Source organism: Eschrichtius robustus, chromosome X (genome assembly GCF_028021215.1).
Source record: "Eschrichtius robustus isolate mEscRob2 chromosome X, mEscRob2.pri, whole genome shotgun sequence".
Classification (NCBI taxonomy): domain Eukaryota; kingdom Metazoa; phylum Chordata; class Mammalia; order Artiodactyla; family Eschrichtiidae; genus Eschrichtius; species Eschrichtius robustus.
The window spans coordinates 36,457,970-36,473,978 of NC_090845.1; the positions used below are offsets into that span (position 1 = coordinate 36,457,970).

At 38.9% G+C, this 16,009-nt stretch overlaps 1 protein-coding gene across 4 annotated transcripts in view; it reads right to left on the reverse strand.

The window, feature by feature from the left end:
* The window catches only part of RPGR (retinitis pigmentosa GTPase regulator), a 63,812-nt gene extending 49,082 nt beyond the window's left edge, over window positions 1-14,730 (reverse strand). For 2 of the 4 annotated variants that reach the window (XM_068532763.1, XM_068532761.1), the window contains exons 1-7: window positions 14,528-14,647; window positions 12,619-12,744; window positions 12,085-12,177; window positions 10,559-10,621; window positions 7,963-8,121; window positions 7,083-7,232; window positions 3,607-3,765 (exon numbers count right to left, since the gene is read on the reverse strand). In XM_068532763.1, the coding sequence (XP_068388864.1) occupies window positions 3,607-3,765; window positions 7,083-7,232; window positions 7,963-8,121; window positions 10,559-10,621; window positions 12,085-12,177; window positions 12,619-12,744; window positions 14,528-14,555 (778 nt within the window). In that variant the 5' untranslated portion in view covers window positions 14,556-14,647. Of the gene's footprint in view, window positions 1-3,606; window positions 3,766-7,082; window positions 7,233-7,962; window positions 8,122-10,558; window positions 10,622-12,084; window positions 12,178-12,618; window positions 12,745-14,527 lie in introns of all 4 variants that reach the window. The other 2 variants (XM_068532765.1, XM_068532762.1) reach the window with 1 other exon arrangement.
* Between the last annotated feature and the right edge of the window lie 1,279 nt (window positions 14,731-16,009).

Here is a 16,009-nt window from a genome sequence, read left to right on the forward strand (position 1 = left end):
GGGTTAAGGGCCTCTCAAAGAAATACTCATATAAGAATACCTAATACTTACGTATACATTCCTCAGTGATAAAGGAAGAGAAAAATGGCAAGGTACACAATTGTAACAATAATGGCATGGGCCTGATTTTATCTTTTACATATAACCATAGAAGGAATTGCTAAAGACACAAAAGTCGGTGAACTACTACCTAAAAAGTCCCTATAATTACCACTCAGTTTGTTAAAAAGCATCAATTGTCATTAAGCGAATTCCTTTCACTGCCCTAAATAAACGAAGTGTTTCCCACAGAAAAAGTCCTTACTTATTAACAGTAGTTTAATGGAATAACCTATTTTAGAAAACAATTTCAGAGAAGAATTAGCATGAGAATGAAAACTTACATCAGACATGCTAGATTTATTCACAGGTAAAGCTCATTTACTAGGAAATGCAATAATAATCAAAGGAGGGGAAAAACCTTTCCTGTATATTAACATTAAAATTTTTTTTAAATTTTATTGAAGTATAGTTGATTGATAATGTTGTGTTATTTTCTTCTGTACAGCAAAGTGACTCAGTTATACATATATATATCCTTTTTCATATTCTTTTCCATTATGGTTTGTCACAGGATATTGAATACAGTTCCCTGTGCTATACAGTAGGACCTTGTTGTTTATCCATACTATATTATATTAATATTTTTGAAGTGATTCCAAAGGAACTCCAATAACAGTAAATATTAGCTCACATAGTCTTGAGAAATGGAAAAGCACAAAAATAGGATAAACGAGTGGTGATGAAAGCGTCCTTTAGACACACGACTCTCCCCGGCCCCTGCCTTAGGAGGCACAGCAGGAGCAAGAGCTTCGGATTCAGGTAGAAGCCCAAACCTTCATTATTACTAGCTGTGGTAAGTAGACAAGCTACTTAAATTCCCTAATGCTATAATCCCTATCTAATAGAGCTGCTGCGACGATTAAATGAGAAAACATGCAGGAAGATTTTAAAACAGTGGGACATTCAGTTGTAAAAGGACATTTTTCTAAAAAGTAATTATCTAATCAACTCAACCTTATTCTGACAACAGAGGATACTGAAGAACATATAACTACTGTCATATAGTTTTATATTTTTTCTGTCTAATGTTTACTTCATGAATAAGACATATAGATATTACTTCTTAAAGAAAATATGGTACATCAAGGATATGAAGCCACACTGAGGCAATGGCAAACAGATCTTTATTTTAGTGTAAAAAATACTATCTCTTAGTTTAATTAATAATCACACAGCATATCTCCAGTTCTGAATGTTCAGCTTAATAGGAGGATGTTGGGTAAATTAAGATAACTGTCTATCTCTAGCTGGCCAAGCCCTTTCCTTTAATGAAGGGAACAATTTAGAACAGACGGTTAGCTATTCTTTGCTTTAAGGTCTTGCAAAGTATTCTGTAACTCTTAGGTATTTAACTTAGTACTTAGTCAAACTGATGATCAATACACTCTTCAGGTCCATTTCTTCATCAATTAGGACTTAATATTGAATATTTCTGTCCACACTGCTCCAGAATACAGGTTTCTCACCAGGACTGGCTCATAATAAAGCTTTCAAAGGTCCATGGAGAAATTTAAATAATAGGCAAAGCAGTGAATTTTCCATACAGATAAATGTTTACAATTTAAGGGGATGTCTTTTATTATAAAATTAAGAGCTTTTAAATTTTTGTTTCAAAAATGGCCCTTATTTTATGATATAATGGTAAAAACAGATTGCATTTTTCTTGCAACATCCATACTTAGCCAAATGCAAATTGGAAGTTGGCAACCATCTCTAGGTCCTCATATTCTGTTTATAAAATTAAAAACTGAAAATATAAAAACTTTACTGCTCTGTGAGATCCCAAAGTCTGCAAAAATCTGAAGAAAACAATCAATTTCTGGCAACATGGTTTTTAACTTCAAAACGAAGTCCACAGAAAGCTAAATGAGTATAATACTGCAAGAAAATATCATTAGGTACATTTTTAAAGTATAATTAAAAGAATCATGGGTTATCTTGGTGAAAATATTTTATAATGTATGGTTGAATGACATTATTATTATATAATCAACATTTGTGTCCTTCAGAATAACCCTCAATCACCTAATAAATTAGTTCTTTCTACAATCTTTGTATAAACTGGAGAAAATACATAACACATGAAGAATAAGTTGCATTTCTGCCTATAGAATAAATTTTCAGATAATTTATAAAGATTAATTTTGAAGTTTAATTCCTAAGATAAATCTTTTAGAAATTATATGAAAATTCACTTTATCAGCAGAAGTTTAAAAAAAAACTTAAACCTCAGAATTATTTCCAAATTTAGAGTTGAGGCCTAGAAAAAAATTATTTCTCAATTTGAAAAGATTCCATCTGGAAATTGTAATTCTGGGAAACCATAGCTTTATACGCATGACTGGGACTAGAATAGGAAGTCAAGGAAAAGTGATGTAAGAGAGGAAAATCTAAAGATAAAATATCGCTTAATCACCTTGCAACATTTAAGCATTATCATCTGAGAACTGGATATTACTTAAAATTTGTCTAGAACACTTCTAGCTTTGGGTTACTGAAGATTAAGTGGTGACTTCAGAAACTGTTTATTTCTTTTTGACCAAAATATATCATAATCATTCACTACCTAACTGCTTTACCTCTATACTACTCATCTAAAATAAATCTAATGCTGAACAAATTTGGGAGCATCAATTTAGTAAGCATATTAACAAGTAGTAAGTCTATTTTAATTATACTGACGAGAATTCTGAGAAGTCACATGTCATACCAAATACAAAATTCAGAAGCCAAAAGTGACATTACTATTAAAGTTCTAACTTTTTTTTATTATCTGTAGTTTAAAATCTTAACACTTTTTAATGAATTACTATAACAGAACATAAAAATCACAAAGAAATCACCAAGTTAGACATTGTGAATATCAAAAAGAATTATCAATGACAAGTAGAAAACAGTATTAACAGGGAGCTTCTCCAAAATAAGGTATTTCAGAAAAAATAATGTCAATTTTAAATAAATATGGAATACATATATATGAGGAAAACAACCTGTTCTTGAAAATGAGCTAAAAAACGTTATTTGCTGCCATTCAACGTGTTAAGATCATGAAAATGTCAATTATGTTAGCAAAAATAATTCAACAAGATTCATTTTTTTCTACTTAAAAATTTCTTCCACAGGCCAGAAACGTTTATTAACTATAGGAACAAAAGGTGGGGATCTTAATGGAAAAAGATGCAAAGCCAACTTGCATGAAGTATCTAAAACAGTCAAACTCATCGAAGCAGAGACTTGAATGGTGGTTGCCAGGGTCTAGGGTAGGGGGAGAGGGGAGCTGCTAATGAATGGGTATAAGGTTTTAGCTATGCAAAGGTGAAAGTTCTAGAGACCTGCCATACAACATTGTGCCTATAGATAACAATACTGTATCGTAAACTTAAAAATCTGTTAAGAGGATGGATCAGATGTTAAGTGTTCCTACCACAATAAAAACAAATGAATGTAAAAAAAGCTTTTTTCATTAGCTACCAAAGAAAGCAGGGAACGGAGCCGCACACATACCTGTGAGCACAACCGTGTGCCCTCCACCACAAGCTACTTGGATCACCTTCTGAGGAATTCCAGGCACCAGCTGGGGCACTTTGTGATTGATCAGCAGCTTTCCGGGAAGACCTAATTTCCCATACTCAGGTTCTCCAAAGGTGTACAGTTCTCCCTCCGCTATTGAAGGAAAAGGACAGTGATCGATGATGACACAGACATGAACAAATACTGGTCTTTTTGGTACATGTTCTCACGTTTGATAAAAAAATGTAGAAAATCTCAACTTAATAAATTTGACCTTTCTTGAGATATTTTTACTGAATGGTAAGGAAATAAAGGTAGATTTTCCCTTCCCCTTGATTATTCTAATCCAAAATCTTCCTGAAGAATTCACGACCAGCACTACTAGTAACAACTAGAAAATTATTTTACCTGTTTCACAATACATAGAAAAGATGATCTTACTTCTACCTACTTTCAATAAAGCAAAATGACTCGACGTTAAACCCCCATAAGGACATGGATTTTGTCTTGCTCACTACGGTATTGCAAGAACTTAGCAGTGTGTCTAGTATATTAAACATTTAATGAATACTTGGTGAATAAATAATTGCTTTTAATGAAACTTATTGTAGAAAACCCATTTATGTGTGAGGTAAATATGGTGAGTGAGACTAAAGATAGCAAATTTTACTCAGTTAGATGGCACTTTTTCCAGAAAGATTCTCTTATTAAGGAACTCATGACATTTAATCACTGCCTTGTCCATACCAATACTATTGATTTGCTTCTGTTATCACACTTCCCACACTATACTATGAGCTTCTTGAAAGCAGGAACTTTTTTTATTCATTTCTATGAACTGAACTGAGTTCTATAAAACAGGAATTTAAAGACTGTTGTAAATACATAATCTAATCCAAAGATTATGACACAGAACGTATCACCACTGATATGAGGAAAGAGGTAACACAGCACCTCTTGTATTGTTTGCATGTCTCCAAGAGAAGCATGACTGACTGACTGACTGACTGTTGACCAACCCCTGGGAATGTGGCCCTTGGGAGTGTTCTTTATGTTGGTGATTGATGTTTTTGTTATGTACACCTGGGGAAATGAATTATGCCAGCTTAGCAAGAAGCTAAGAGAGGGTTGCTTTGCACAAACTTCAACACTGATGAGGTACACCTGGTTTCACTGTTGAGGGACCCGAGTTGCAGTTGCCATGACTAGTTGCTAGCAGGATGTGCCTACATGACACCAGCCACCCACACAAAAGCCTCAGACCCTGAGAATAGAGTAGGCTTCCCTGAGCAGAGACATTACACACACATCCCTGTAGTTCACTGCCAAAGAGAAAACATGTCCTGTGGGGCCTTGGAATAGGAAGGACTAGGAAGCGCACACTGGACCTCCCTGGAGGATACAGATCTTCCCTGCTGCTTTTGCTCGGTATCCTTTGCTGTAATAAATCTAAGCCACGAGTATAACCAGCTATTGAAGCTTGAGAGCTCTTCTAGCAAATCAGAACTTAGGGAAGTTGTATGACATCTAACACACATGGTATGTGCCACTTAAAACTTGGTCAAATACTGCAAACACAGCTATACTCATTTTCTAGATTGATCTGTACAAAAAATGAAGTTTTCTGAACCACAGTTTTCTCTGAAGTATTCGGCAAACACTGGCACAGAAGTGCTCAGTAAGTCGGCACGCTCCCCCTTTTCCCATGCTTCTTGCCTCTCATATGAAAGGCGTTACTAAGTCCAAATAAGTCTCTTTCTACTACTGTCTATAAATTCCTGCTGCTCCTCACACCTTAAATGGGTGAATTCTATGGTATGTGACCTATACATCAATAAAGCTGTTTTTTAAAAAAGGCATAAAAACAGAAAACAAAACAAAAAAGTTCAATGTAATGCCTATTGGTTAAAACGAATAATTCCACTTGTTTCCCTACTGGCTAAAGCAGTAGTAAATAAAAATTGATTCTGGGAGTTTTATTAAGGCCCAAATATAAGACAATGCTTTTGATTATTTGTTCTTGCACGTGTGTTTTTTTCCCTGTTTTTTGTTTCATAAACAAAGTGAGTACAGACTATACCAACCCCAGGAGTTGCAAATAAGTTGGTATGTGGTATTGCCCCAAGGAACACAGTCAATTTATCATTCATTCACTCACCTCCTCATTCAACAATATTTATTGATTGAATAAATATTGTTTCTTCAAGACACAAACTGACCCAGTAGTGAACAAACCCAGCCAAGTCAGAGTTTGCCTTTTCTTGGTACCAAGTTGCTACCAATTCATTGGTAAACCTGGGGGGGCACTGGGATAGGTCAATAAGCACTTTCTAAACCTGAATCTGAGGTGCACAGGATAGGAAGTAAATGTATAAAACAAATATTTAGAGAGATATCTAAGAGGATCCATAGAACTATTTCTGCTGGGTGTTTTTACTGTTAGGAAAACCATAAATAAGATGGAAAACCGTGATCATACTTCTGGTATTACTACCAGTGTAGATATAGGCTATAACAGTTAAGAGTCCAACGTTTAAAATATTTTAACTAAGGTAGAGAAGGTTGCCAGTGAGCCCAGGAAAAGGAGAAATAGGGGATCCTGAGAAAAGTCCCAACAAAGGAAAGCATATCCCATACTGAACTCCCTTCCTTTTTCATCTAATCTTCATCCCTATTCCTACAATGAAAATCTATGACTCATGTACTGAAACAGTAAGAGCAAATTATCAGGACAAGAAAAGAGTAGGTCAAACTACAGAGACAAGTGGATCCAGAGAAAAGAGGCTCACAGGTCTTGTTTTTAATGCCAAAGAGTCTAAGAAGTTAGAGAGCCAAAATTTAGAAGGGTTTCTTATGCATAAATTTTGTTTTCCTAATAGACCTAACATTCATTAAAAAAGTTAAGGGACTTCCCTGGTTGCGCAGTGGTTAAGAATCCGCCTGACAATGCAGGGGACACGGGTTCGAGCCCTGGTCTGGGAAGATCCCACATGCCATGGAGCAACTAAGCCCGTGCACCACAACTACTGACCCTGCGCTCTAGAGCCCACGTGCCGCAGCTACTGAAACCCGCGTCCCTAGAGCCTGTGCTCCGCAACAAGAGAAGCCACCGCAATGAGAAGCCTGCGCACCACATCAAAGAGTAGCCCCTGCTCACCACAACTAAAGAAAGCCCGTGCGCATCAACGAAGACCCAACACAGACAAAAATTAAAAATTAATTAAAAAAATAAATAAAATAGTACCATCGATATTAAAAAAAAAAAGTTAACACGTCAGATAGTTTGAAATTATAAACACTCATTATTGAAATGAAGAAATACCGTGACTTAAAACAGACCAAAATTATTTCGTTACGTGGAATACCATGGCAATATTTCTGTAGAAATGTAGAATGTTATGACATTTTATTATTTAGTAATAACTTAGAAATGGGAGATAACATGAGAAATCCAAACTGTTCTGTCTTACTTGTTACAAAAGCTGAATGGTAATATCCACAAGAGATCCAGGAGATAGGTTTTCCAATGGTCACTTGATGAGGGACACATATACTAGTTATATTTTGTAAACCAATTTGCCCCTCAGAATTGTCACCCCACATGAAAAGCTCTCCATCCTCTATAAAGAAAACACAAAGAGGAAAAAAGGTTTTAAGAGGTAGCAGGGACGGCAAGTTATTATACTTCCAACAGAGCATTTATTTTTTAATTTAGAAAAATTATGCATCTTGAAAGAAAAGTACTACTAAGACATTTATACCAGGTAGCTACTTAGTACAATTTCTTTTTTAAAAAATTTTTTTTGGCTGCGTTTGGTCTTCGTTGCTGCGCGCAGGCTTCCTCTAACACCGCACGTTACACAGCTCTCCGGACTGGAACGAAGCAGCACACCAGCAGCTTCTTCGGTCAGACACGTTTATCTCAGCTCCAAATTTTACAGAAATTTCTCATATGGGCTTTTGATAGGGAGGGCAGAGAGATGCAATGACCATTACAAACTGTATTTTAATAACATATATCCAACAGATTTCTAGGATGTTTCTGACAGCAACTTCATTAAAGCTGAAATATAACTTTCAGAACACACAATGAAGATAATGTTTAAGAATATCTAAAGGAACAGATCGATAGCACAGCTTCGAATTTATTTAACAATTACCTTCTAAACGTATGTAAGCATAAAGTTGTAGTATATGTCATGATTTTAAGTTCTATTTTAAACGTCTTCTGAAAACACATGGTCAATGAAAGAAAACTAAACAGCACTGCTGTCTTCAGTTTACTGACTTGGTATATTCTGGTCTAAAAAAAAGGGATGTGTCCCAGTTTGAAGTGGAAAAAAGTCTTACCAGTCAGTGCAGCTGAAGTGTTAGACCCAGCAGAGAGTTGTTTAATCTTATGCTGGGATGTAAAAAAACTAATTAGATGAAAAGTGTTTCTCTCTTCAGTATCACCAAGTCCCAGCTGTCCTTCAGTATTTCCTCCAGCGGCGTATACTTTGCCTCCTTCTGCACATAGAAAAGAAAACATCAGTATACCATAGTCACCATCTTTATGAGGCAGACCAGTGTATATCAGACAGTTCCTCTATTACCAGTGAAGAAAGCTGAAAGCTGGCATTATCCTACAATTTGGTGAACAACTTCATTTCGGTGTCAAAAATACAGCAAAACAAGCAAGGCTCCACATTTTTGTGAGATTTTATAAATCACTCTAGACTTTAAGTAGCAACTGAAACGCACAGAATGTGTGGAATGTATTTTCTTGCTAATGCAGAACTATTAATTCAGAGCGAAAAAGAGGAAAGTAATTTCCAAATTAGTTTATAATCCAAATCAAGCTATTTTAAAAGAGATGTGGTTCATTAATTTTACCTTCCATACCCATTAAAGCTAAGACATAATAGGTAACAAATAAGTAAAATGAGGCGAATACAAGAAGAATATAATTAGAAATGTGAAAATTCTATGTTGTGTAATTATTTTAATTTTCTAGCTAAACAGGAAGCCAGTATAGCATTGTGTTTAGGAGAGGGGACACCAGAACCAGACTTCCTGGGCGCAAATTCTGGCTTGCCACTTATCAGCTGTGTAACTTTGGGCAAGCTATCCTTAACCTCTCAGTGTCTCATTTTCCTCATCCGTAAAATGGGATAATAATAGTGCCTACTCCATAGAGGTGTTATGAAGATTAAATGAGTTAACATTTATAAAATTCTTAGACTGGCACTTGGCACACGGTAAGCACTATATAAATGTTAACAATTTTCTTAATCACATTAATAAGTATATCATTCCTAGAAAATAAACATTGCCAGTAAGCTCTAAAGTAATGACACATAAAGATATACTTATTGGGACTTCCCTGATGGTGCAGTGGTTAAGAATCCGCCTGCCAATGCAGGGGACACGGGTTCGAGCCCTGGTCCGGGAAGATCCCACATGCCGTGGAGCAACTAAGCCCGTGTGTCACAACACTGAGCCTGCGCACTAGAGCCCACGAGCCACAACTGCTGAGCCCGAGAGCCACAATTACTGAGGCCGCGTGCCACAACTACTGAAGCCCACACGCCTAGAGCCCATGCTCTGCAACAAGAGAAGCCACCGCAATGAGAAGCCCGCGCACTGCAACAAAGAGTAGCCCCCACTCGCCACAACTAGAGAAAGCCCGCGTGCAGCAACAAAGACCCAACCAGCCAAAAATAAATAAATAAATAAATAAATAAATTTTTTTAAAAAAAGATATACTTATTAAAATTAGTTATATCTGTCATAAAAATGCACATGGAATTAAAGCCTCACTAAATTACAGGGGAAACTTAGGACAAAATCATTCTGAATCAGTAAAAATTTAAAACTAGGTATTATTTTAGAAAAAATGAAACCTAATTGAGGAAATAAGACTAGGTTTCAAATGGAAGATACAAGGCCACATGGAATTGAACCACACAATTTAACACATATGGAACAAACCAGAGTTGGTGGTATGCTGAAGCAGTTCAGAGAATGACATAAGGAAAAAGGTGAATAGTCACAAAAAGCTCCATGGATGAAGTAAGACTTATACTGGATCTTAAGAGACAAGAATCTGAGAAAGAGAAAAGACATTTCAGCAAAGGAAAAGTATGAGTGAGGGCAGAGAGGTGAGGCAGGGGCCGAAGCAGTGAGAACAGCCTGAAGACAGAAGAAGCTGTGTTTGTGGGAAAGGAAGTAGGAAAGACTGCTCGGTGGTCAGGGCCTGGATGTCTAATTGTTCCAGCAGGATTGTTGAAGACTACCTTTTCTCCACTGAACTGTCTTGGCACCTTTGTCAAATATTACTTGGGCATAAACATGTGGGTCTATTTCTGGATTCTATTCTGTTCCATTAATCTCTGTCTGTCTTTTCACTACTAGCACACTGCCTTAACCACTGTAGCTTTTTTACAGTAGGTCTTGAAATCAGGTAGTGCTAGTCCTCCAATTTTGGTCTTTTCAAAATTGTTTTGGCTATTCTAGGTCCTTTGCTTTTCCATATAAACTTTAGAACCACCTTGTGAATTTCTACACACGCACACACACACACACACACACACCCTGTTTGGATTTTTATTGGAATTGTGCTAACTCATATCAATAGCCCTTTGGGGAGGGCTTCCACTCACCCTCAGAAAAGAAGAGGGAAGAGCAAGATCAGGAGCAAGTGGCCCCTGAGGTGTGCACACAGGTAAGGAGATGCTGTCCCTTGACATAATCCAAGAAAAGAAGCTTTTTCTTCAGTCACTTAACATTTATCTGCATATTTTCATAGGCAAACAAGTGTACTAACCATTTACCTTTTTTAAAAATCCTAATCTTACTGTTGCCAAGTTACCATTTCTATTAATTTTACAAAGTCACAAACGTTACTGGAGTGAGACCTCAGTCCTCAAATTGGGCAGGAAGTCATACAGATTGAATACTATACCTGTTGAAACTAGGGTGTGGTTCCTTCCACAGGCAGCAAATTTCACTTTTTCCGGTTTTAAAGCTAAAAATATAAAAATATGACAATTAAGATATTTTATGATTATGGAAATGACAAATAATCCAGGTCAAATGATAACCAAGCGGTAGAACAGATTTAAACCCAGGCTTGTCTGACTCCAAAGTCAATGTTCATAACTAATAAATCAAAAGTTTTTGCAAGGAGTTGTGCATCATAATAACCAATGATGCTTTGAAAAAAAATACAAATAGCTCAGCCCCACCCCTGGAGAATCTGAGTCAGTAGGTTTGAGGTAAAGCCTAGGCATCTATATATTATTTAAAACTCCACAAGTAATTAACACGTGCTGAGATCCACTGCATTGTTTTGCTGCCTCTTCACCAACCTGATCTATTCCCTAATCTGCCATCACCATCATCAAGCTTACTTTCTACCTGCCGCAACAAAACACTAAGTCCAATATTCATAGGCATACACCTATGTTCAAGTTCTTCATTCATTCATTTACATATTAAAAACATTTACAGAACATCTCCTAAGCGCTTAGCATAGGGGCTGCAAAGATCACTAAGACAGAGTCCCTGGTCTCAAGGATCTCATAGTCTAGACAATCCTGTTAGGTTGATTAGATACTTGAGAGTAAGGATCATAGGCACTGTAAGTAAACCCAAGGGTTTAGCAGACTGTGCTCAGTAAATACTTTTTTACCGAGTGGAATACTTTAACAGTTCCACAACAATACCTATAAATAGCATGGATATGATAAATTACACTGAAATTTTGAGCTGAAATTAAAAATTTGGCTACAAAGATAAAGAATCCTGCTCTTGTCATATCCCAAGGAATCTCCATCACCATTCAAGTATAGCTGATATTCGTAGGTTATAACCAAACAGAAGCTTTTGCACATAATGGCGAGAAAGCTTTGTAAAGATGTAATATGTCTCATATTTTCTGGGACAATCCTGATTTGGAATATTTTGTCCTGTTGTTCTTGTAAGAACACTAGTACTAATCAACTCCTAGTTCTAATATTTTCTTCAGCACAGCTGCTAACTATACACAGCAGGGTAAAGTGTGTTTTATAAAACCAACAGAACCATGATGTCCACAACTCGAACAAATGAGACAGAGCTCAAAATCCTAACATATCATATTGTTTGTTCTCTGTATATACAGTAACAGTAATATTTAAGTTAGTTTACAAACGGGCCAAAAAAAAAAAAAAAAAAAAAAGGATGTTCAAGTGCAATACTGTAGAATCATTACTTCCTTTGTGGTCTCTGGGTTTAAAATCAGTATGATTTTTAGACCCTAACATATAAAACTAGCTCTGAATATCACATGAAAAATAAAGTTAAATGCCAATAATATTCAAGTAAATCTCAGAAAATAAAGAACTACTTTATTATTTATAATATGATATTAAAGAATTACACAATCAATATAAAAGTACTTTATATACTTTAAGTATTTAAAGTGATAAAGAAGAAAAGACCCCAAACCTTTGACACACGTTGGCTTGTTAACAGTCGATTTTGATCCTAATCCTAACTGACCCCAGTTGTTACTGCCAAACACGAAAAGCTTATTATTTCCTGGTGGGAAGGAAAAAGAAATAATAAATCGAAGCATTTGCAACATAATGTGAGATGAAGTCGTCACAAAGCAATAAAAAAGCTGTACTTAAACACTGTCATTTGCTTTTCTGTGTGAAACAGGCTCCCTTGCCCATCTACCTATAGCCATATTCTGTTAGGTGTAAAGAGTTTCTAAGATTATACAGTAATAATTTTTTGATTATATAGATAAATTCAAATAGATTTATTCTAAGAAAGTAATATGTATAGAAAATCACACTTAAATATACTAAGGGAACTTAGAAGTCACTCTTGATAAATCAATTTGTCAAGAATTATCTGGCAAAGTAAAAAAACATCCACTTTCTGTGTATCTTCAACATGTTTCAAACACAGCACATCTATAATACTTAGGATTCTCTAAGTATTACTATCTTCATTTAAGATTTTAACACTTACCTGTAATAACAGCAGTATGTTCATCTCCACATGAAAGATATATAGGTATATCGTTTTTAAACCAGAATTTGCTGGGAATATTTTCAGCAATTTCAGTTTTCCCAAACGTAAACACAGCACCCGAATCTGTAAATATATGAGAGTTTGGATTTCACAACTTTTATTATGTTGCCTGTTAACTAAAATATTTTTCCAGTAATTTATCTATACAGATCCCTTGTCTCCCGACAGCTTGGCTTCCGCTCCAGCACTGTCTATGCCCTCCTTCTTTCATCTTAACTCAGTTTTATTCCTCAGACTTCATTCTAGTTTTATTTATGAAATCTAATAAATTAATTATGTATTATTCGTTTACTGGTGTAAACTAAGAAATATACTGTCACAGTGACTAAGAGTCCTGCTGTCACGAGGTGGACCATCTACTCCCTGGAATGAGCTGATACACTCAATGCCCCACTCACGCTGGTGAACACCTCATGGTCTAGCCCCTGACTGAGGGCTTTTCTCCACACACAGAAACAGGACAGTATTGAGTTTCATCATTAACATCGTGAGGACGCAGGATGTTGAGATTTTTACATTCTTAAATTAAGTCATTAAATGCTACCTGATGGGAGGAGTATTCACAAACTATTTTAGTCCAGTACCATTTTGGAGAGAGACCAAAAACTCCTACCAGATCCCAGTAACTATGTAAACACGCACACGCGCGCGCACACACACACACACACACACCTCCAAATAGGAGGCCAGATCCAGCTTTTGAGGAAATCTCAAGGAGGATGATCACACATAAAGAAACTAAATGGGTACCAGAAAGAAAGACATAGCAAACACAAGTATTAATAATAAATATTAATGCTCAAGAGACTAGCCACTGTGGAAAATCTTCTGAGAACAATTGTGAGGTGTGTCAGTTCAAACTGATAATTGACATTTAGCAGGCCAGGTTCTCGAACAGGCTCTGAGTTTTTATAGAATGAATAATTTTAACTGTTTTGTCCTGCTCTGGCTTCCCAGGAAGCCTTCCCCGTTACCTTCACCCCAAGCCAAGGTTTGGTGGCTCTGCTCTGGCCCCCTGGCAACTACTGTCAAACGATACTGTCACTTTGTTTAGTTTCTTGTATCTCTCACTAAGCTGTGAATTTGAGGCAGGAATTTAACCATGTTTGAGCCCAAGAGCACGGCAGAAACGCAATACATATTTCAGTGAATACATGATTCTGCTCTAATCCAGTGTTTTTTCAAACTGTTGGTCGTGACCCATCGGTGGGTCAGAAAATCAACTTAGTGGGTCACAATGACCATTTTTAAGGGAATGTATTATAGAAAAGATCTGAGCGCATCTACAGCAAGTACTGTTTCATGAAACTTCTATTTCTGTTACGCAATACGTACGCGGTACCGGGTCACAATGCCAAAGGTTATTTCTGGAGCTCAGAGGAAAAGTCTTAAAAAACCACTCGCTAACGGCTCCCTCCTTTCTCCAAGTCGTTTTCCCCATCCTCTTTTACCCCACTCCCCCTGGTCACACTCCCCCTGGTCACTCACTCTTTACTGCGTTCAATACACAACCGGGTTCTGAGGACCTCGAAGGAAGTACTTTGGGAAGCTCATAGAGAGATAAAAACTTCCCCTGCCTTCGAGAAACTCATCGAAAACTTATTTTAAAAGAATTAGAAGACGAAAGACCAGCACCCCCTTCCCCGTAGTCCCCCCTTCCGTCCCTCCCCTTCTTTCCTCTCCCCTCAGTTTCCCAAGGGGGCGCGGCCAGAGCTCCGACCAAAGTCAGGCGGCCGCGGCCCGGGCCTGTCCCCCGACGGGGCCGGCCCGGAGGCGGGGCCTGGCCGCCCGCCCGCCCGCGGGCCTTCCCTCCCGGCCCGCCGCCACCGCCGTGGGTGTCACTCACCGGGCACCACCTCCTCGGGTTCCGCCATGCCGAAGGGCGCTACGGGGAGCCTGCGCCTGGGCCGGGAAGGGGTTGAGGGAGACTCGGTGGGGCCTAAGGCAGCGCCTCAGCCCCGAAGCGGGCCCTGGATCCCCTCTGGACCCCCCATAGCGACCCTCTGAGCATCGGCGACTCCCGCGTTCCCGGAAGTCAACAAACAGCCGCTAGGGGCAACGGAGGCGGAGCGTTCCAGAGCGAGGCGGAGCGTTCCAGCGCGAGGCGGGGCGGGCGCCTGCGGGAGGGGAGCCGAGGGCGGGCGGCTGGCGCAGCGCAGGCGCAGGCGCAGGCGCAGGCGCAGACGCAGACGCAGGCGCAGGCGCAGGCGCAGACGCAGACGCAGACGCAGACGCAGGGAGCGGTTGCGGCAGAGGCCGCGCGCCCTCTGGTGGCCCGGATAGGAGGGGCAGCCACGGCGCGCGGTAAGGTCCCCGGAGTGTACGCGCTTACGTTGGTGGAGACCCAGGCCCCCCAGGTCCCGCGTCCGGATAGTGACGAACGTCACAAATATCACATCGCCTCTCACTCAAGCTACGTGACACAGGCAAACGTCAACACACAACTGTGTTAATACTAGTAACAGTGACCGTGTATAACTAAATGAGATAGGCACTCTGCTAAACATCCTAAGTCATATTTGTATCCCCATCATCCAACCCAAAACCTGGCGTATACTAGATGCCCATTAAATACGTATTAGATGAATGAGTCCTGCTACAGCCCTGCAAGGTGGTTAATGTTACCCCCGTTTATGGATGTGAAGATTATACAGTGGGAGAACCGGGGTCCAGTTTAGCCAGTCCTGCCGGTAATCTGAACACCCCTCAGACCCCCGCCCCTCCTTCCACAGAAAGAGAAGGCTGAGGTGTGCAATCTGCTACAGACAGGAACTTGCACAAAGAGATTCACCAACACCAGAACATCACTGTTCTAGAATTCGGCCAGAGATGTTACATTTTTCTAGTTTCTTACGTGAAGGAAAAATTGCCTGCCATATTAACAAACAAAGGATGGCCATTAAGCCATCAGGCACTACCAGCCCCCGCAGGCACCGATAGTGAGTCCTGAGGGAACTCAGAATGGAGACAAAGGGGACGCCAGCTGCCAAGCTCTCAGCCACTGCAGCCACCCCCAAAGGTGCACCCCGAGGGGACTCAAGATGGGAAAGAAAAGGCCCCTAAATAGCTGGCCCTAGGTAGCTAAGGTGCAAATCAAAGGAATGATTTCAATGAACCCAGATTCTTGCATCTTCCCATACACAGAAAAGAGCTAAATTCAGTAACTTGAGATGTCTACTTGATCTTTTGATTTTCATTGCAAAACTCCTATATATCGTGGCTCCTCCAGTATCTCTTCGGAGCCGTCCCTCAGAGCTACCTGAGAGGTTGTCTTCTGGGTTTAAGTCCTCAGTTTTGTCCGCCAAATAAAACAGAATTCTCAACCTTT